This window comes from Dama dama, chromosome X, assembly GCF_033118175.1.
Source record: "Dama dama isolate Ldn47 chromosome X, ASM3311817v1, whole genome shotgun sequence".
Taxonomy (NCBI): Eukaryota; Metazoa; Chordata; class Mammalia; order Artiodactyla; family Cervidae; genus Dama; species Dama dama.
This window is the reverse complement of record NC_083714.1, coordinates 115,019,102-115,043,073: the sequence shown is the minus strand read 5'-3', so window position 1 is coordinate 115,043,073 and position 23,972 is coordinate 115,019,102. Positions and strand designations below refer to the sequence as shown.

Below are 23,972 nucleotides of genomic sequence, written 5' to 3'. Positions count from 1 at the left end.
TCACTGGCTAACCAACTAAGCTATTCAGACACATGGGCAACCTTTAGGAAGTTGGGCTAAAATGTAAAACTAATTAAAAATCTGAATAGAGACATCAGCAGGTAGATGCTGAGTGAGGTGATATGGTGGGGGTTGGAGGTAGGTGAAGACAGATTCTATGGTTTAAGTTCAGACAAGTAACTAAGCATCAAACAAACAAAACAACTATACAAAAAACTTTCAGAAAAATAAAACAATCAAGTTATTAGAAATATTCTATAAAATATTATTTAAAATGTCCACTTTTAAACCAAAAATTACTGGACAAAGAAACGGAAAAATGTACCCCAAAATCAGGAAAAAGTAGTCAACAGAAATCAACTCTGAGTAGACCTAGATATTAGATTTAGCAGAGAATGTCTTCAGAGTAGGTATTATAAATTTGTTCAAGTAATTAAAGAAAACTATGCTTAATGAATTAAAAGAAAATATGTTAAAAATGAGTCAATAAATAATCTCAATAGAGAAATAAAAATCATAAAAAAGGACCAAATGAAAATTCTAGAGTTGAAAAGTATAATAACTGAAATAAAAAATTTAACAAAGGTGTTTAAATATCAGAAGGTGTTAAAAAAATTTAACAAAGGAGTTTAAAATTGTTTTAAGTTCCATTTTTTAAAGGCAGTTAGGATAAATTACTAGTCTTTTCCTACTAAAACAATTTCTAAAAGAAAATTATTTTCAAATGTTGCTTATGTTTCTATTTCCTCTTTTTCTGGGAACTTTTGAGGTGGTTAATAATTAATTGTTGAAATATTAAAATAATTTTCCAACTACACTGAGCCTTACACAAATATAAGAAGAAATTTCCTGCAGTAGTTTCTGAAAGGTCAGATTTTTGCCCCAAGACTTAGAGCATTTGGTAGGCTATTTTATCATTGATAAAACCATTTGTATTATTTTCAGAAACTTGGGTATGGCAGGTAGTTGCTCAAAGGAAAATGTACTATGCTTGTATTATGCAACCAAACTCCTTCAGCTTCTTCACCTATGCTTAAATCCAAATGGTTCGGGGTGGGGGGGGGGTGCATGTTTCTTTGCGTTATTTGGTTTTCCATTTCTCTTTCAACCATAGCTATTTCAATCCCTTCAAGGCCTCTTTTTACTGCCTATAGTTTACAAAATGTCACATTTCTTCCAACTTCTCTATTTTCTCTTTTATGACCATTCCCCTTAGTATTAGATACCAATCCTGACGAAAGCTAGGCCTCTTTTTGAGAATTCAAAATCTACAGAATCGGGAATTTTAAGGAAAAAGCGACATATAGGCTTGCAAATCAAACACCCACTACCTAATTGACACTGATTTTATCAGTTTACATATACTTCTTATTCCTTTTTTTATTGCTTCTCCCACACACTGTCTGAACCCTGTGTCTTATATTTCAATTCTTGTTGGAAGTAAACTTCGCTGGCTTTCTAAAGAAAAATCCTGCCACTGTGAAGTCATAACCCTATGATAGAGTTCTGACACTGACCTCATGCTGAAGACTCTGTGGTGTGGTCTTTTGGAGTACTTTCTCTTCTGACCCTTGAAAATACTTACTTTGATATATTTGTGGCTGGAGTAATCCCTTTATTAATGATTGTGAAAGATGGCCCAAATACCATGCAATTATGTTACTCTATTCAGCTTTGCGGGAAGGAGGCATAAAATCCCTTGTAAGCCATCTCTTCTTGGAAACAAAACTTGCTTTCAAATCAATGCAAATGCAGTCTGTTACAAACACAGGAAACAGACAAAATGTATTATTTCATTTGTTTGATGTTTAGGCCCTTATATAAAAATAGGGGATAAACTCCTGTTTCAGTAGATCATAGATATTTTCTACTTTTCTATTTCTTCCTCTTTCTACCTCTTCCCACATGTACAAATGCTATTGCCATCACTACCACACAAGCCAAAGAATCACTTTTCTAGCATTTTTCTTAATGAAAAATGGGGTAAGGTTACATTCCACGTGTGCATTCTTCTTGGAGTACCTCTGTGATATTCATCTCACTGACCACATCCTATTTATCATATGTGCTAAGACATACAGTACACATGTTGTGGATATAGATAACAGTTTTATATACTGTAATAATGTGTAATAAGTGAATTTTTCTCAAGTCCCTATGACGGCATGGGAAGTAGGAAGGGAGGAAACACATCTGTGTGGATCTTCACTGAATACACTGCAGAAGAACAGAGCTGATAAACAAAACCTAGAGGGCAAAACCATTCACTAGGGTACAAGGGACACAATCAGGGGTGATGTCAGCAGGTCCTTGTGATCAAAAGCAATAATAGGCTGAGAAATAGGGTGGGAGGCCTCCAAAGCCTAAATTAAACTCTTTTATGTATTTTCCAGTATTCTTAGTAACACGCAACTATGCTTTGGAAACTTGGCTTTTTATGCTGTTGGCAACATCTTAATAATGAGTTTTAAATTATAAAAAGTATAAAGTATTCCATAGTCCTTCACTCTTATTTGTGAAAATACAAGGACATGCCCTCCACTGGCACACAGATTAAGTATATTCCATTGTGTAGAGCCCTTGTTTTCCTAGGCTTACAATCACCCAACATTTTTCAGTTTCCCTTATAGAAAGTTGGGCCCATGCCATTGAATGCCAGTGGAATCTGGGCATAAGTGATATATACAACTTCCAGGCCTGGAGGATGGCAAGACTCCAAGGGAATACTAAAGCCACCAAATGATAAGAGACAAGGTTCCTGAAATACTGTGTGGAGCAAGGTCATCTACACACTGCTGGTGTATTCTGACATGATCAAGAAATAAACACTCAGTGTTAACTCAGATTTGGAGAGTCTTTGTTACAGAAATTTAACTACTAAGACTAATACAACTAGGATCTTTCAAAGAAAATGATGTGGAAATTTCTTCTAATTATTATAGTAGTTTGCTTGTGAGAGATAACATTCTGAAGTTTTCTAATAATTTGTCAGTTCAAATAAATTATTCTCCACTTGATGTTAGATCATAATTACCTTGGAAACTATTTTAAAGAGACATAACCAGTCCTAGCCTTGCCCTAGTGAATCAGAACCAGGTAGATCATAGGCAGTCACATTTGAAAAACTTTCCTGTGTTTTACACATAACCTTGGCTAAGAACTACTACTCTAGGATAACCCAAATTTTACCTTTAGATCAAAAGTTAGATTTTCAAGTCTCATTATTTAAGGTCCACCTAATTTATTTGACTGAATTAGGTTTTTTAAAAAGTCTATTTGATGTTATTGTAAAAAATCAATGTAATAAAATTGACCTTTATTCGGTGTACGTACAGTTTTTATAATGTATAGTTTTAGGCAATACCACCAAAATCAAGATATAGAACAGTTCCATCACTCCAAAAACACTGCTTCCTACTATCACTCTGTAGTCACATTCTTCTCCTACTACAACCCACTGCAATCACCCAAGGTCAGCAGAAGGAAGAAAATAATATAGATTACAGAGGAAATAAAACAGATAAAAAGCAATAGAAAAGATCAATAAACCCAAAAGCTGGTTTTTTCTGAAAAGATAAAACCAACAAACCTCTAGGCAGGCTTATCAAAAAGCAAAGAAGGAGGATTCAAACAAACAAAATAATAACTGAAAGAGGAGAAATAACAACTAATACCACAGAAATTTAAAAAAATCATAAAAGAATACTATGAACTTATGCCAATAAATTGGACAATGTAGAAGAAATGAAAATGTTTCTAGAAATATACAGCCTGCCAAAACTGAGTCAAGAAGAAATAGATAATTTGAACAGGCTGATCACTAGAAGTAAAATAGAAACTATAATTAAAAAAAAAAACTCTCTGAAAACAAAAGTCCAGGAACAGATGGATACACTGTGAAATTCCACCAAACATACAAAGAAGAACTTATACTTGCTTCTTAAACTATTCCAAAAGATTGAAGAAGAAGGAAAAATTTCAAATTCATTCTATGAAGCCATCACCCTGATACCAAAACTAGACAAGAACACTACAAAAAAAGAAAATTACAGGCCAATACCTTGATAAATACTGATGCAAAAATATTAAACAAAATATTAGCAAAACAAATCTAATAATATATAAAAAGTATCATACACCATGATCAAGTTGGATTCATTCCAGGGTCACAAGAACAGTTCAAGACATGCAAATTAATCAATGTGATATAACACAGAAACAAGAGAAAAGAACCACATGATCATCTCAATAGATACAGAAAAAGCATTTGATAAAATTCAACATCCATTTGTGACAAAAACTTTCACCAAAGCGGTAGAGGGAACATAGTTGTATATAATAAAAGACATTTACAACAAACCCACAGCCAACATAATACTCAAAAGTGAAAAGCTGAAAGCCTTCCTGCTGAATTCAGGAATAAGACAAGGATGCCCATTCTCACTACTTCTACGCAACACAGTAATGGAAGTCCTAACCACAGTAATCAGACAAGAAAAAAAAAAAAAAAAAGGTATCCAAATTGGAAGGGAAACTATAAAACTATTACTATTTGCAGATGACATGGTACTCTATATAGAGAATCATAAAGACTCCATATAAAAACTATTAGAACTAGGGAATTCCTTGGTGGTGCAGTGGTTAGGACTTGGTGCTTTCACTGCAGTGGCCCAGGTTCAATCTCTGGTCAGGGAACTCAGATCTTGCAAGCTGTGTGGCATAGCCAAAAAAACCAAAAACACAAACAAAAAACAAACCTAAAAATCTATTAGAACTAAGAAATTCAGTAAGGTAGCAGAATCCAAGATTAATATCCAGAAACCAGTTATATTTCCTTACACTAACAATTAAATATCAGAAAAAGCAAGTTAAAAAAAAATGTCAAAAAATACATATGAATAAATTTAATCAAGAGGTGGAAGACCTATATGCTGAAAACGATAAAATATTGATAAAGGAAACTGAAGATGATTAAGAGAAATGGAAAGATATCTCATGCTTTTGGATTGAAATAATTAATATTGTTAAAATGGCAACACTACCCAAAGCAATCTACAGATTTAATGCAGATTTTATTTCACTGCTGTACAATAGAAATTAACCCTACATTGCAAATCAACTATACTTCAATTTAAAAAAAAAGTACATCACATACTCTGCTGAAATTCCATCACCTCCACTAGCTATACTGGAAGCAGTGCTTCCTAAGGCCCACTTGACTTCACACTCCAGAATGTCTGGCTCTGAGTGAAAGACTATACCATCGTGGCTAGCCACATCATTAAGATCTTTTTAGTACAGTTCCTCTGTGTATTCTTTCCATCAAGGAGATCAATAAAGATAGTGGAGGTGATGGAATTCCAGCAGAGCTATTTAAAATCAAAAGATGATGCTATTTTAATATGTGATGCACTCAATATGTCAGCAAATTTGGAAAACTCAGCAGTGGCCAGAAGACTGGAAAGTCAATCCTCATCCCAATTCCCAACAAGTGCAGTACTAAAGAATGTTCAAACCACCGGACAATTGAACTCATCTCCCATGCTAGTAAGGTTATGCTCAAAATCCTCCAAGCTAGGCTTTAGCATTACATGAACTGAGAACTTCCAGATGATCAAGCTGGGTTTAGACACAGCAGAGGAACCAGAGATCAAATTGCCAATATTCGCCAGATCACAGAGAAATCAAGGAATTCCAGAAAAACATCTACCTATGTTTCATTGACTATTCTAAAGCCTTTGACTATGTGGATCATAACAAATTGTGGAAAACACTCAAGAGATATGGGAATACCAGACCATCTTACCTGTCTTCTGAGAAACCTGTATGCAGGTCAAGAAGCAACAGTAGAACCATGAACAGAACAACTGACTGGTTCAGGATTGAGAAAGGAGAACAACAAGGCTATTTATAGTCATCCTGTTTATTTAACTTATACTTAGAGCACATCATGCGAAATGCCAGACTGGATGAGTTACAAGCTGGAATCAAGATTGCCAGGAGAAATAACAACCTCAGACATGTGGATAATACCACTCTAATGGCAGAAAGTGAAGAGGAACTAAAGAGCCTCTTGATGAAGGTGGAGGAGAGTGAAAAAGCCAGCTTAAAATTCAATATTAAAAAAAAACTAAGATCATGGCATCTGGTCTCATCACTTCATGGCAAAAGAAGGGGAAAAGGTGAAAGTAGTGACAGATTTCACTCTTCTCAGGCTCTAAAATCACTGTGGATGGTGACTGCAGCCATGGAATTAGAAGACGATTGCTTCTTGACAAGAAAACTATGACAAACCTAGACAGTGTGTTAAAAAGCTATGAAAAACCTAGACAGTGTGTTAAAAAGCAAAGATATCACGTTGCCAACAAAGGTCCATATAGCCCAGGCTATGGTCATCCCAGTGGTCACGTACAGTTGTGAGAGCTGGACCAGAAAGAAGGCAGAGCACCAAAGAAGTGATGCCTCCAAACTATGGTGCTGGAAAAGACTCCTCAAAGTCCCTTAGACAGCAGGAGACCAAACAAGTCAATCTTAAGGGAGATCAACCCTGAATACTCACTGGAAGGACTGATGCTGAAGCTGAAGGTCAAGTATTTTGGTAATCTGATGCAAACAGCTGACTCACTGGAAAAGTCTCTGATGCTGGGAAAGATTGAGGGCAGAAGGAGAAGAGGGAATCAGAGGATGAGATGGCTGGATGGCATCACCAGTGTAATGGATAGGAACTTGGGCAAACTTCGGGAGATGGGGAGAGACAGGGAGGCCTGGCATGCTGCAGTCCATGGGATCACAAAGAGTTGGACATGACTGGGCAACTGAACAACAACAAAAATGGATATATATGTATTACTCAATTACTCAGCCATAAAAAATAATGCAAGATACCACTGCAGCAACATGGATGAACCTAAAAGAATATCACACTAAAATGAAGTCAGACAGAGAAAGACAAATACTATATGGGGGGGCTCAGAGGTAAAGAATCCGCCTTCTGATGCCTGCCACTGCAGGAGACACAGGTTTGATCCCTGGGTCAGGAAGATCCCCTGGAGAAGGAAATGGCAACCCACTCCGGTATTCTTGCCTGGAAAATCCCATGGACAGAGGAGCCTGATGGGCTACAGTCCATGGGGTTACATAGTCGGACACAACTTAGTGACTAAACAATACATGGAAATCTAAAAAATAATACAAATGAACCTATATACAAAAGAGAAACAGACTCATGGACCTTGGAGACAAACTTATGGTTATACCAAAGAGGAAAGAGAAGGAGGGAGGGATAAGTTAGGAGTATGGGATTAAGAGATACAAACTACTGCACATAAAATAGATTAAGCAACAAGGATTTACTATATAGCACAGAGAACTATAGTCAATATACTGTAGTAACCTATATTGGAAAATAATCTAAAATATATACACACAAACACATATATAGCTGAATCACTTTGATGCAGACCTGAAACTAACATACTACTGTAAATCAATATTCAATTCAAATATGAAAGCTTCAATTCAGTTTTCCCAAATTAGTTTACATTTTTATATAACTTTTGTTAATTCTTAATTACTATATACAGTAAGTTAAATAATTATACCAATTAAGGAGTTAATATAAATCTGATGCCAAGTTGGAAATTATAAACTACCTAAAAATATGAACTGAAATATTCCTATGTACAGAATTTTAATGATTTTAAGCAACTGATAGACAGAAATTATAAAAGAAAACTTGTTATAACAAAAAAGCTCATAGGGAAAATTCTGTAAAATTTTAGAAGTATTGTGCTAATATTTTGACAAATTCTAACAAATTACTTGTGAAGATTACTTCTGATAAACTTCAAAAGCTCTTCTAGAATATAAAACATTTTTTCACCTTGGGATAGATATTTATCACTAAATCAGACAAGTTTTCTTAAAGTTTTTACTTTACCATCATTTAAATTTAGATATAGCTCTCTAATCCACTGCTAACCTTACCTTTAAGACATCTCATCTATCATACCTGGAGAAGGGAAAGGCTACCCACTCCAGTATTCTGGCCTGGAGAATTCCATGGACTGTAGTCCATGGGATCGCAAAGAGTCTGACATGACTGAGCAACTTTCATTTCACTTCATCTGTCATAACATACATATTTATATCATATCAGATGAAAATAAAAGCAAATTTGGGAATGCAGCTTGCCCTGGTCAGATAAGACTTCCTGCTGTAACTTTTGTAAATACTTTTAGGGTTAGGATACTATTTCCTGATGTTTCAGTGACTAGGATTGTGTATTAACAGTACACCAAAGTAGTCATCCATCACAATTGTTGGAGGAACTGCTTACTATTAAGCTTGTTTGTTGTCTTTTAACTTTAATGTAGATTCTTCCAGGAGAAATATCTTACTTCATTATATTCAAGATAATAATATTCCATCATTCTCCCTCAACTCCCCATACTCCCAAGAAGGCTTAGTATACATTTGTATGCAACAAAAAATTACCTTCTTAGCAGAATGATCACTTTCTAAGTAATTCTTTAACTCTCATTTCCAGAGGCCAAACAAGGGAAGATTACAACTGAGATAAATCCAGGACCTAATTAATTATTTCAACATATTTTTCCTTGTAAACAAAATTCTCTTGCCAAAATAATGTACTTTGTTTAAAACTGAGGTCACAATTTGCCCTTTGTGGCCAAAATTGGGCCTGCAGCTACGGTTTGGTTCTCCCTGTTTATATACACATGCATGCACGCATGGACATGCACATGAATGAACTGCCTATATAAAACCCTGCTTTTCCAGGGTGAGATGTATGGAGAGAGTAACATGGAAACTTACATTATCATATGTAAAAGAGACAGCCAATGGGAATTTGCTCTATGGCTCAAGGAACTCAAACAGGGGCTCTGTAACAAGCTAGAGGGGTGGGATGAGGTGGGAGGTGGAAGGAGGTCCGAGAGGGAGGAGATATATGTATACCTATGACTGATTTATGCAGATGTTTGGCAGAAACCAACAAATTCTGTAAAGCAATCATCCCTCAATTGAAAAATAAATAAATTTTTTAAAACCCTACATTTCCAGCTTCTTTTGAAAACAGTTGAGTGTCTGGCAATACAGGGCCCAGTATTGAGAAATAGCAATTACCAGCTAGAACAGATTGGCAGCAGCTCCAATATGCTTATCTGTTTAGCCTCTGAAAATACTTTAGTTATGCGATCCCTGATTTAAATGCATTTTTTGTCCAATTTAATAAAATATTCCTTCACTCCCGAGATGAAGACTTTCCAACTTTCTAATCTGAGGCCCTTTCCCAGAATAAAACTGATATTAGCTTTCACTGCTGCATAACAATTTACCATAAACTTAGTGGATTAAAACGACATGTATTTATCATCTTGTAGTTTTCATAGGTCAGGAGCCTGGGTACTACTTAGCTAGGTCCTCTGTTCAGGGCCTCACAAAGTTGCAATCAGGATCAGCCAGGGCTATGGTCAAATATAAGCATTAAATTCCTCTTCCAGGCTCACTGGTTGCTGGAAGAATTCAGTGCCTTGCAGTTATAGAATACATAGGACCTTCAGATCCTAGAGGCGTCTCACTCTGGCACATGACTCTCTCTATAACATGGTAGTTTGCTTCTTCAGGGCTTCGCTGGTGGCTCAGACAGTAAAGAATTAGCCTGCAATGAGGGAGACCTGGGTTCGATCCTTGGGTTGGGAAGATGCCCTGGAGAAGGGAACAGCTACTCACTCCAGTATTCTGGCCTAAAGAATTCCATGAAGTCACAAAGAGTCGAACACAACCAAGCGACTTTCACACACACACACACACACACACACACACACACACACACACACACACACAAGGCTGCTTCTTCAAGGCCAACAGGAGATCATCTCTACTGCATTCTGATATCTAGAGCTTTTTTGATAGGGTTAATTCGATTATGTCAGGCCCACCTAGGATTGTCTCTCTTTTGCTTAACATTAACTGATTAGGAATTTTAATTATATCTGCAAAATATTTCACCTTCTCCACATAATATAACATAAGCAATGGAGTGCTAGCTCATCATATTCACAGTTTCCCCCCTATACTCAAGGAGAAGGGATTACTCAGGGCACATATACCAGCAGGCGGGAACCTCAGTGGCCATTTTAGGATATCTTGCCTATCACACTTGGCATGTCTTGGTATTATTTGTGAGTTTCACTTCCACTTGGTTTCTATAGTTTATATTTTTGGCGAAGTATTCTTACAATATTGTACTATAGTGGCGACAGCAAACATTTTTTATTCAATTTACCTTTAATAATATAAGAATTCTACTAAATGTAGTATGAGACTGTTTTGCAAGATTTCAAAATCAGGTCTATTCTAGACTAACATCCTTTTAGCCCTTGTGCATGAAACACAAAGATGGAGTTTATCTGTTCAAATGGAGCAATGGTCGCTGTGATTGAATAAGAAAATGATTTAGTCAGAAGCTAGAATGGGAAAAATGAAGGCAGTTGCTCAATTTTTTTTGAGTTGCTCAAAGTAGCATCTGTGAGCATAGGAAAGCAATGTTTCTATTCGACCTGACTTAGCAGCTCTACCCTTCCTATTTCTTGTGGCGGAGCCAACCCTAGTTACCACTGTCAGTGCTAGAGACAGCTGGAATGAGCCAGCCAGGCTGTGTCTGCTTCTCCTAGGTTGGTGATCTGTGGCATGGTCAAACAGTGCAGATCACACCACATAACCTGCAGTGTTTTCATGTCAAACCTCAACAGTTTCTCCACAAAGATGTCCTGTTTACAGAGATGCCCTCCTATTTTCTTTACTCAAAGGTAGATGCATTTTATGTCTTTCAATATTTTAAAATTAATATTTTTGCCCCTGTTTTGTATACTGATACCTCCAAGTACCCCCAAATTTTATTCATATTCATCCATGTAAACAGTGGAACTGACCAGATGTAGTTTATTAAAATATGTTCATTCAAAACAATTTTGACTCAGTTTTTGAAAATTGCAAATACATTCAAAACTGTTACAGTGTCATGAGGTTGCAAATATTGTCTTATGAAATTATAATAAAGTTGTTTAGCAAAACTATGAAATATTATAATTTAACTTTCACATATAAAAATATATTTTATATTGCAACACTGAACAGTTAAGGCCACAACACTTGAAGGAGAGCTTGAGATAAACATATTCTGAAACTGCTTGTCAAAACTGTCAGTATTTAAATAAACATCAAAACTGGTCATACTATTCAAATCAGATAAAAGATAAGTTATATCTTACAAGTTTTTCATCAGAAATTTCTTTCAGAACTCAAGAAGTTTTTCAAGTATAAATTACAATGTGCTTGGTGACCATGAACACACATAGATTCAAAGTATTGTACAAGATTTTGACCTTCTCTCCATATTGGGGGGTGAGGTATCCTGATGATTTTGCCCCATGTGGTTCGGGTTGGCATCTTTCTTATTTCTTTTAAAAGCTATTTGGTCTCCTATTGGTTTTCTCTCTGGGAGTGGCTCATTATTAATCTGCATAATTTTCTGACTCGTCAATGACATTCTTTTAAAGAGGAAAATCTAGGAAAAAAGCACACGCAGAGAATTCACTTCAGTAAATGAAACAGTTACTTAATAGTATTTAGAGGGTATAATTTTCATTAAGTCTTAACATTATTTCATCACATTTTTATGAGGCACCACAATGGTACATTCTCAGCATCCGCCAGCCTTTTTTCTTTTACCAATTGCTATCATGATTCTTCCCTAAAACAAGACCTTTTGGGGTTTACACTTCAACACTATCAGTAGTATTGATATCTGCTATTTGTTATATGTCATTTTTCTTCAAAGAACTAATTTTACTTTGTTTTGTTATAAGAGGAAAAAAGATGAAAACCGAGATATTCTACAGGAGGACACACCTCCCCGTTCCTTATAGATCAGAATTTCTGGCAAAATGTTACTGCTGCCAAATGAGTGGGAGCCCCAGGGGTCTGAGTAGGCAGTTCAACGCATGGACCTATGGCCCAGGCAGGGCCGGGGCTACAGCAGGCAGAATGCAGATAACAGCTGAAGAGATCAAAGTACCTCATAACCCAGGGACTCCAGGTGGGCAGAAGAGACAGAAGAAGAAAAGAAACAGAGGAAATGCCTAGTGTAAAGGGAAGCAGAGGAAGAGGAGCCAGCACTGGGAACTGAGTTTTCTAGGAACAAAATCAGCATAAAGAAGGATCTCAGAAATCAGAGGAGAAGTGGCCAAGAAGAGAGTGGCCATCAAGGCACACGCAAGACACATCAAGGAAGATGATAACTGAAAAGTGCCAAATGATTTAAGGCCTTTGAGGATTTAGCCAGAGAGAAAACAGGGTTCCTAAAGAATGGCAATCCAAATAATGGTTTTGACATGATGCCAAAACCAAAAAAGCACCCGAAGACCTGGCTCTTTCAGAAATTAAAATGGTGCTAAAAATAATAGCTCAGCCTTCTTTATGGTCCAAATCTCGCATCGGTACCTGACTCCTGGAAAAATCATAGCTTTGACTATACAGACCTTTGTTGGCAAAGTGATGTCTCTGCTTTTTAATACACTGTCTAGGTTTGTCATAGCTTTTCTTCCAAGGAGCAAGTGTCTTTTAATTTCATAGCTACAATCATCATCCACAGTGATTTTGGAGCCCAAGAAAATGAAGTCTATCACTGTTTCCAGAACATAAAGAAGGCTGAGTGCCAAAGAACTGATGCTTTTAAACTGTGGTACTGGGGAAGACTCTTAAGAGTCCCTGGATAACAAGGACATCAAACCAGTCAATCCTAAAGGAAATCAACCCTGAATATTCATTTTAGGACTGATGCTTGAAGCTGAAGCTCCAATACTTTCACCACCTGATGCAAAGAGCTGACTCACTAGAAAAGACCCTGATGTTGGGAAAGACTGAGGGCGGGAGAAGGCGGAACAGAGGATGAGATGGTTGGATGGCATCGCTGACTCAATAGACATGAGTTTGAGCAAACTCTGGGAGATGGTGAAGGACAGGGAAGCCTGGTGTGCTGAAGTCCATGGGGTCGCACAGTCAGACACGACTGAGTGACTGATCAACAACAAATATTAATAGCTTAGCTTACCTTTAAAGAATGGAGGAATGAGAATGAAAAGTTCTAACCCAAAAAGTCAAGAGTCTAGAAAAAGAGTCTACGAACTAAAATGCAATGTTCCTGTTAAATGTTCCTGTTATTGTGTAGGAATACACATCTTGAAAAATCCTGCCACGACAAAATAACTAAGAAATGCTGAAGAAGTATACAAAATATAATTTTATACTGTGTAGGCAAGCTCACATAAAAATGAAGGGAAATTCCCATGGGTCAAAAAATGAAGAGGGAGCAGGAAGCCTCAGAGATAAGTTGAGTACTGAAATGTTATTTATTGATCTCATAACTCTTGGATTTTAATGATTTCATCTCACAAAATGTGGAGAACTAGAACTGAGACTCCTGTGTAAAGTGGGGGCCCTCTAAGGACTAGGCCTTTAATGTAAGTATATCTATAAATATTGGAAGATAACAAAATAACATCTCTCTCAGCTTAACAATGTTTTCCTAACGTGAGTTTGGGGTTCACATGTACAGTAATCATGGGAAACTCTTAACTGAGACATTAACTGAAAATGGTCCTGGAACGGTAACACTAAGCGGAGCTAACAGAATTTTATACAAATTCTCTATGGATCGACTTACCCTAATCTAAGCTTTAAAGCATTTCTACAAAAAGTCCTGGTTAAACATGAACTCACAATCCAAATTTAAAAATACAGAAGGAAACAAAAGACCATTAGCAAGTGAGCCAAAGCAACAAACAGATTTAGACTCTGGAGGATGTTTGACATTGGAATAACTATATACAGAATATAAAATAAGTATGCTTACATTACTTACAGGACTATAATAAAAAACACAAACATAAAACAAGGTAATATCAGATAGATTTGAAAAAGAGTTGGAATAGAATATTTCACTTCAAAATGTGAAAGATAACCGAAATTAAAACTCAATAGGGAGGTTAAATAGCAGATTAGTCTTTAAATGAAAAGATAACTGTGAAAAAGACAAGCCCTGAAATTCCCCAAATATCACTTAGATATAGAAAATATTAAAGTAATATTTAAAAGACACAGATAACAGAATGAAAAGTTTTATTATATTTGACTTGCAAAGAGAAGAGAGGAAATATTCAAAAATATAATGGATGAGAATTTTCTTAAAATGATGAATGACATGAATTTTCAGATTCAAGAGTCATAATGAATTAGAAGTAAAAAAAAAAAGCCTCACATCTAGGCATCATATAGTGAAATGAAGCACATCAAAGACAATGTAAAAACCAGCCAGAGAGAAATGACAGAGTATATGTGAAATTATCAGACAATATACTTAAGTAAATGTCTTAATAGTAACAATGGGAGCAGATACTAAAAGAAAATAACTGTCAACCAGCCATAATATCATTTATTTTCAAGTGAAAGAAACTGAAAAAGTTAATTACAGAAAGAAATTTATGACAGTAACTTCCAAAAGATTTCTTCAGGAAGAATAAAAACAACATTACAGAAAGGACATGTGAGATGTGAAAAGGAGTGGTGAATAAAGAAAGTGGTATAACAATAACGTTATTTGACTGATGAGGTTAAAAAATTAAAATACTTGATACAATAATATGTAAAATGGGAAGAAAGGGGTGATAGAAAACTCTTCTAAGATCCTGATAATATTTGGGGAAAAGGAACATTCATTAGCATTAGATTTTAGGTACTGTATATGTTAACACTTTTAAAGTCAGAATCCAGCTTATAGGCATTTACAAGAGATGCATCTAAACTACAAATAAAAATATAAGAATGAAAAAAGATATATCTGATAAAATCAAGTAGCATTTTTTTAGGGACCAAGAAAAATACTACCAATGGTAAGAAAATAGACTTAAACCTAATGGCATCAATAATCAGATTAAATATTAAATAAAGATTAAATATAAATGGTCTAAATACTCTAATTAAAAGGCAGAGATTTTTAGATAAGATTAAAAAAAAAAGCAGGACCCATTTATGTGCGTGTGTGCTAAGTTGCTTCAGTCCTGTCTGACTCATTGCTACCCTATGGACTGTAGCCCTCCAGGCACCTCTGTCCAATGGGATTCTCCAGGCAAGAATACTGGAGTGGGCTGTCATGCCCTCTTCCAGGGGATCTTCTCAACCCAGAGATCAAACCAGCATATCTTACGTCTACTGCACTAGCAAGTGGGTTCTTTATCACTTCTTATGTCTCCTGCATTGGCAGACGGGTTCTTTACCTCTAGTGTCACTGGGGTCTAAATGCTCCAATTAAAAGGCAGAGATTTTCAGATTAAATAAAAAAGCAAGACCCATCTACATGTTGCCTAAATCAAATGTACTTCAAACGTTAAATCACAAATGGTTTAAAAGTAAAGTATGTTAAAAGATAACTCTAATTCAAAAAAAGCTATAAAGTGTCTATATAATATCAGATCAAGTAGATTTTAGAGCAAAGAATATTATTAGGGATAAAGAAAGTCATTTCATGATGACGGAGTCAATTCAGAGGATGTAACAATTCTAAACATTATATAGAATACAACCAAATAACAGCTTTAAGATACATCAAGCAAAAATTAATAGAAGCACAAGGAAAAGTAGCAAATCCACAACTCTAGTAAGGGATTTTAATACTTTTCTTTCAATAACAGAACAAGTAGACAGAAAATCAGGAAGGAAATAAACTTGAACAACACTATCGACCAACTTGACCTAATTGCCATTGATAGAACACTCCTCCCAACAACAGTATTCTTCTCAACCTTCTTCTCAAATGAACACTTACCAAGATAAACCTGATTCTGGGTGATAAAACATGTCTCAATAAATTTAGAAGGAATCAATTCATACTAAGTATTTATCCAGTCACAATGTAATTAGAAATTAATGACAAAAAGATGACTAGAAAAATCCCTTGCCTTGCTAAGACATTTCAGCCGTGTCCAACTCTTTGTGATCCCATGGACTATAGCCCATCAGGCTCCTTGGTCCATGGGATTCTCCAGTCAAGAACACTGGAGTGGGTTGCCATTCCCTCCTCCAGGAGATCTTCTCCACCCAGGGATTGAACCTGGGTCTCTTACTCATCCTTAGCAGACAGGTTCTTTACCACTAGCACCACCTGGGAAGTCCAGAAAAATTCCCAAATACATAGAAGTTAAATAACCCATGAGTCAAAGAAGAAATCAAAAGGGAACTCAGAAAGTATTTTGAACTGGATAAAAATGAAAACACAACATATCAAGTACTTCAGGGGAAATTTACAGCACAAAAAGCCTAAAAGAGAAAAGAAGAAAGGTCTTAAATCTGTGACCTCAACTTCCATGTTAAGAAAAATTTAACAAAATATTGCAAAAGGAAATTTGAAAAGATATCAGTAAGAGAAATGTCATGCTCGTGAATTAAGAGACTTAACATTGTTAAAATATTAATTCTCCCCAAATTTATCCGTAGATTCAAAAATAATTTCAAATCAAAATCTCAGCAGGCATTTTTTTTTCAGTCATTGACAAATTGGTTGTAAAAATTCACATTTTAAGTACAAAAGGTCTAGAATAGCCAAAATATGTCTGAAAACGTACAAAATTGGAGGACTAACTTTCTGATTTCAAGACTTATATTAAAGGTATAGTCATCCAAACAGTGTGGTACTGGCACAAGATAAACAGATCAAAGGAACAGAGTCCAGAAATCGGTTCACACATAAAAAATCAATTGCTTTCTGAAAAAGGTATGAAGGCAATTCAGTAGAGAAGGGATAGGCTTCTTTTTTTCAACAGATGATGCTAGAATAATTGTCCATATGCAAAAAAAAAAGAACTTCAATCCATACCTTTACCACAATAAGAAATTAACTCAAAATGGAACACCACTCAGCAATATAAAGGAATGAACTACTGATACATGCATGGATGAATCTCAAAACAATTATCAGTGATTTGCTGAGTATGGCAGGGGGATGTGGGGTGTAGACAGAGATTACAAAGAGGCACAAAGAACTGTATGCTCATGATAGCACTGTTCACACTCTTGATTGTGATTATGCTTTCACGGCCATATATTATGTTAAAATTAATCATACTACATACTTCAAAAATTCATAGTTCATTTTAGGTCAATTATATCTAAATAAAGCTATTTTTAAAAAGCAGGGGAGTAATTATTGGGTGGGTATGAAAGAGATCCTCTCATGTATTAAGCCTGAGAAAACTGATAGCAGCAGGAAACTGTAAGTGTAATTGACCTAAGATTTTCTTCACAACACAGTAAAGCTGTGTACTTGGGGCAAACGTGCTGAGTTGTGCTGCCATGGTGAATAAAGCATAGTGTCAGAGAAAAGGAAGCCATCAGGAAAGGTAAGACCCCACATACATAATTTTTGGTGGAGAAATTCTCATCTCAGCTTCTTGTTATTTACAGTCATGACAATAAATAAGAAATCAATTGACTGCACCGGCATGGGGAATTATCCAGGAATCTGCCATGTTCTAGCTAGTTTCTGAGGGACAGCAGTGGTTTTTTAACCTCTGTATACCTGCAGCTTTCAGCCTTGTGCCTGGCACATAAGAGGCTTCCAGTAAATATATGCTAAATAAATACATGAATAAACTAATTTCACGATGGGAAAAATTATTATTAATGGCTAAGAAGCTTCCTGCTTTTTTCATTAGCTTACTTAGGTGGAAATTAAGCCAATAACACATTTTTCTTAGTGGCTAACTGTGGATCCAAATTTGCTACAGTTTAGAAAAGCGTATTTGGCAATTTCCAGATATAACAATCATCAAAAATCTCTGCCACCAATTAAAATCATGGGTCCTAACCTGGCTATCCGAAACATTTAAAATCATCAAAACAAAATTCAATGGTGAATTCCGTCTTGCAGACACCAAGAGTGTAATTATTTCTTTTCTTTTTTGTTTTTTAGATTATCTCTGGAGTGGCTGTCTAATTAAGGGAAGGGATGTAAAATTTCAAACACCTAATTATTTTGATATGAGTTAATGCATCATTTATTTCCCAAATTTTAAAAACAGTTTGATTTGTTTGGCTTAGATGGTACAAACAGGTTAGAGACATTGTAAATTAAAATATATCATGTGGGAAGGATTGGAAAAAATCTCACCCAAATCATCTATTTCCTTTTTAAAATATACAGAATAACAGCCTATTCTTTAAGTTCGAAGTATATTTATTACTGCTTGACTTTTAAAAATATAATTTCCATTACCTTTTGTTTCTTTTCTTTAACATGTATACTTACTGAATTATATTTTTCCATTAGGTATAAATGAGAAATTAAGCAGAATCAAACCTTGAGACTGAATTCGTCAGCCCGGCACTCTGTATCCTGGCCCGGCCTCACCTCTGTCGTGTGGGCTGGCGGGGCTCCCTGCTTGGCCCGCTGTTAAAGGCGCCTGCCACACAGTGTTCCTTCTCTGGCTCAGGCCTCCCCTGTCCCGTGTATTCAAATGCTACCATCTATCGACAATGCTGAAGACTGGAGAGCCTGAAACATTCCCTAAACTTGACCACGTATTCTAGAATAAGCATTTTCATTTGGTCAGAGGTGTGTTTCAGTTATTTTTTTTTTTTTTTTTTTTTTTTGCTGCTTTGTTTCACTTTTCCTCTCCTTGGGTTCTCACGTCTCCTGACTCCTTTACTTTTCATCCTTCTCCCTCATATTTGATTTTCTTTGCCAGACTCTCTCCCTGAGCTCTTTATAACTGAAAAAAGTTTTCACAGGAAAGCTACACAGTGTAGTGGTGGAGTATCTGTTAAATGTTCTGTTCTACTAGACAGAAAATCTAGGAAGTTCCTAAATCCTGATGTTCTAGCGATGCTCATTATGATTCTAAAAAGGATAATAATTCTGAAGTGTCCTTTGAGCCAGGTCAAAGACATCCTTAGGTACAGTAATCCAAACTTATAAGATACTTTTAGAAAGATAAAAATGGTCATGAAAAAATTTTTAGTAAAAGATAACAATATGGATATTTGGGCTAAAATAACTGTTGACATTTCTGAAGTAATTCTGAAAGAAATTTCAGAGTGGCACATTTCCCACAAAGATGGCAAAAGACAACTGTTTACTACCCTAACAATGGCTCCTGGCTTTACCTTCATTCTTTCCTTTTTCTTACCCCCTTACATTTTACAATTCATTGTCAACCAAAAATATTTACTGAGCATTTGCCATATACCAGAAACTATGATGTGCACTACTAGAAAGCAAAACAGAAAATAGTTTCTGTCCCCATGGAGCTGAAGGCCAGTGGGGAGACAGAGACATAAAGTAAACAAATATACAAATGACTCTGTAATTGCAAACTGTGACAAACACTAAGAAGTATAAGAAAAAGGGTGCTATGTAAGAGAATAATAATGAGACATAATTTAAATAAGTGCTGTTGGTCACAAAAGGCCTCTGTGGAAATGACATTTAAGCTGAGACCTAAGGTTGAATAAGAATTTAACAAAGCTTTTCATTTGTCTTATCTTCCATGTTTCCTTCTAACACTTCTACCTGGAAATGTGGCCTCATGATTAAATAAAGTTCTTCTTCGAGTAGAAAGACTAATTTACTTCCAAGAAGAAGAAACGTATCTACCAGACTTGTAAAAACTCCAAAACAAGTATCAGCCAGGAGACACTGAAGTAGCATGTTGTCTTCTAAGCACAATCATCAGTTTTTTTTATCCATACTATTTCTTGTCTTACTCAGCCTTACTCTCTTCTAGACTCTCAGGATATTATACTCTTATAACTAAGCAATAGAGTTCTTTAACGTATCTTTTCCTGTATGATAAATCAGTATGCATGGGATGATTGAAAGGAACATGCTATCACATTTTGGCAGAGCAACTTGAATCAGAATCTTGAATCATAATGTCCAATAAGTAAATAGGCACATTAAAAATGTGAAACATCACCTGGAATTCATCACATGTTCTTGGGCCACCAAAACTCATATTAAGGGAGTTAAATTATGTGGATCATTATATAGAAGTAGAAGAAGCAATTCAATACTTTGGCCTTAACACTAAATGAAAAATTCATTTCACTTACCTTCGATTTTTTTATGTCTTTAGCTGGTGTTGATTCACTATCTTCCAGGATTTCTGAAGAACTACTCTTGGCACGATCACACATATTTCCTATAATAGGATATATTATGAAATATTTTTTCTAACTAATGAGAAAAAGAAAAGTCCTGCTGCTTTCTGTGAAACACTATCAACCATGAATTATGGGGTAATACTAAAGAGTAGTGGACAACTGCATATTTCTTGAAAAGTTAAGGCAAAATTATCAGAATGACCTAACCAATGCTGTAAATGTTTAGATGATCAGTACCCAAATATAGCAAAGATAACTATAAATGTTAGGGAAGACCTCTGTAAAATATAAAGTACCTTTTAAAATAATAAACTTAGTTGTAATGAAATTATCTGTACCCAAATGGACATGTTATATCTTTTGGTGTTTCATATTAATCCGTATGTTACATAGCTAAATAATGATCTTGCAAGTATACTCATGAAGCATGTGCATTCTTCTAATTTTATATTATCAACAGCCTAAATCTTAAATTTAATTTCTTTTTAACACTTTAGGTTATAGGATGTAGAATACTTAGCAATGACAAATATTTTAACATTTTGCTTAAAATATTCTAAAACATACTACCTTTCTGCAGAAGTTAGAAGGAAAAAAGTATTAGGGGAACTACTCCTTCTTTTGCTTAAATTCAGATGAGATATGCACTACTATGGAGAGTTATTTGTAATGACACTGCAGCAAAAGCACACAGTGATGTTATGGTATGGAAAACAATATAGGGCTCATAGAGCAAAAACACCGATGGTTTGGGTGTAGAAACTGCAGGTCTCAAGGGCAGTCACAGTCTCTTCTGTTCTGCGGCACCTGTTCTCTGACACCAGCAGCAAGGCATGGGAAAGGATTCCTCTGAAGCGCCTGTGGTACCATCAAAGACTCAGGTCTAGGCTCTGGGGGAAATAACTAGATGGCTTGCTGTGGCTCTAGGCCAGCATGGACATTGGTGACAGGGTCTGGCAGTGCTCACCAGACATATAAATGGGGATCTGGGACAAATGCCCAACTTCATAGTACTGATCGAAAAAAACCAGTAGTAAAAATGCTGTTCTAAATCACTTAACACTGACACATGAGCAGCCATGAGTGATGGGAATATTTCCATGTAAAGAAGCCATGGTGGTGATCAATGAGAACACATAATACTGTGCCACATACTTCATAGCTTATGAGGATCATGTGACAATAAAAAGTGTACAATAGAATATATGTGTGTAAGCTATGTGCTTAGTTACGGCACATATATGTATATATATCTGTAGGTACATATGAATGTAGTATGCTACATATCTAGCCTTTTTAAAAGTATGCTTTTGAAGTCAAATATGCTCGCACCTTTTGGATTTTCATTGTATTCATGAATGGCTCGTTCTTCTTGGTTGACTTTTTCATCCTATAAACAATAAAGAAACAATATAATAAGAAACATATTTGTGCTGGGCTAGAAAACCTAGTCTTGGTTTTAAGCAGAGTTCTAGAGTCGGTCTCTAGCTAATAACATAAACATGTGACAATAACTTCTCTTTGCTGGACTCTTGCCTTAGATAATTGCTAATGTCCTTCGCTAGCATAAAACTGTATGATTAACAAGAAGTGTATATTCAAGAATTCTCCTCAAAGAAGATTCAGGAACATTGATTGGTATATGAATTAGCTCAACATTTTATAATGTCAAATTGGAGTTTAATGAATTCTATACTAAATAATTTCAGGGACCACCATACCTGGAACTCATAAATATTCCTTATAAAACAGAATTTTCCCCTTATTCTGAAAGAAAACAATAACTGCTAGAATGTATTTTTCCCTCAGTGAAAGGAGTCTCGGAAAAAGAAGTAAGGGAGAGAATGACCTCTAGAGCACAATACCATTTCGTAAGTTAAAAATACATACATACAAAACATGTTTTACAAATATACATTCAAATAAAAGGAAAGCATGTTTTAATGGTTGTCTATGTTGGCAACCCACTCCAGTGTTCTTGCCTGGAGAATCTCAGGGACGGAGGAGCCTGGTGGGCTTCCGTCTATGGGGTCGCACAGAGTCGGACACGACTGAAGCGACTTAGCAGCAGCAGCAGCATGTTAAGGAAAAGGGGAATGTGGGGCTCAAAGGGAATCAATTTAAATAAAGAGAGAAGAGCCTCACACAGACAAGTGATGGTAGTGTTTCATTAATGAGATGGCATGATTAACTCAGAGCTCTTTGCAACCAATCTAAAAAATGAAATGAAAATGAATCAATACAGTATCATTCGGTTCGGGTTTCTGAATTCCATACCTCTGAAATGAATCCAGAGTAGTGCTAGAAAATGAATGATTTCAAACCTACCACTTGTCTCCTAGCAGGTTCACTCAGGGAAATCTGCCTATTGGAAGAGATGGTTTCGGCATCTCTAGCTCCACTTTCAGTATGACTTTCTTTTCCTCACGGAGGCCTCCTCCCATTCCTCCTATAAATACTTTCTCCCAGACACCTGTGCAGAACCAATCACAACCTCAAACACTGCTGTGAACAACTTTCATTTGTCCATGGCCATGTAAAAATACACGTGTGTGTGCACATACACATCCCATTTCTGCCACTAGTACTGGGCTGCTAATGTTGTAATTTTATCATTTCAAGGACCTGGTGCTGAATCTCTTGGTTAATTTCTCAAGAGTGTACTATACTGGTCCATATTAATTTACTTTCACTCATCTGAAGAACGGAATGCTACCAAAAAGTGTGGAAAGAATGCTAGAGGGAAAAAAAAAAGGTGCCTGATTCATAAATCTGCCTAAGTTTTGTTCTACAGCACATGAACAACGTCATTCACAGAAGTATTTCTGTTCTCCATGGAAGTTGGAATCTGCCCTCTGCAGAGACCAGGAGACCCATAAGCTTTTTCTTGAGCAGGATCTCAGGATTTAAGCACATATCATCATACATTTTCAATGGTTGTCAATACCTTTTTAACTGAGTTGTCAGTGTCACTGTGATTGTCTTCAGGAACACTGTTATTGTCTTCGGTATCTTTCTTCTTGCCTTCTGTATATTCACCAGTTACCTCAACCAGGTCTTCATTTTTGGAAAGTTCGTGATCCTGTGACAAAATTGATAATCAAGGAAGAGTTAAAATTTTCTTTCTTAACAAAATAAGAGATGTGATATTGCTGTCATAAATAATTTACACCATTTCAGAGAACACACAGACTATGAATTCAAATATGAAAGTCAAAGAAGTAAAATACTGAATAATCCATGCCCCATATCAAGTTACTATATTACCGAGGATTTTATACATGTTACTCTATTTCAACACTTTCAATGACTAGGGTTCCCAAAGTTCTTTTCTGCACCTACAGTAAGGTTAAAATGGAAAAACAAAATGCTTTCTGGGCTTTCTCAAAAGAACGCTTTTAAATATTAGAGAAGTTCAAAAGCTTTCTAGCATACTGTAGCATTATAACATAAGCTAATCATATGTATATACTATGTTCATTTCCCAAAACATAGGGATTTAAGATCACTTCAGAAGTATAATTCACCAGTATCCAAGAGAGAGGTAACTATAATTACTTACATTCTGGGAAAAAGATAAAAGGGACATAGGCAGTTTAAGTGGTTTGTTCTTGGTTTTTTGAAGCAGATGGAAAACCAAACAGAGGCAGAACTTTGTCCATCTGGCTCCTGTCCTGTTAATCCAAATTATAAAATAGCCTGTCTATGGATTTGGTAGACTGATAATAAATCATGTA

At 35.8% G+C, this 23,972-nt stretch overlaps 1 protein-coding gene across 3 annotated transcripts in view; it reads right to left on the bottom strand.

Moving 5' to 3' along the window:
* Window positions 1–1,684: 1,684 nt before the first annotated feature.
* The window catches only part of RPGR (retinitis pigmentosa GTPase regulator), a 66,899-nt gene continuing 44,611 nt past the window's right edge, over window positions 1,685–23,972 (bottom strand). For 2 of the 3 annotated variants that reach the window (XM_061135926.1, XM_061135928.1), the window contains 4 exons: window positions 23,183–23,317; window positions 21,568–21,625; window positions 20,185–20,273; window positions 10,943–11,587 (listed from right to left, as the gene is read on the bottom strand). In XM_061135926.1, coding sequence (XP_060991909.1) covers window positions 11,381–11,587; window positions 20,185–20,273; window positions 21,568–21,625; window positions 23,183–23,317 — 489 coding nt within the window. In that variant the 3' untranslated portion in view covers window positions 10,943–11,380. Of the gene's footprint in view, window positions 1,757–10,942; window positions 11,588–20,184; window positions 20,274–21,567; window positions 21,626–23,182; window positions 23,318–23,972 lie in introns of those variants that run through there. The other variant, XM_061135927.1, reaches the window with a different exon arrangement.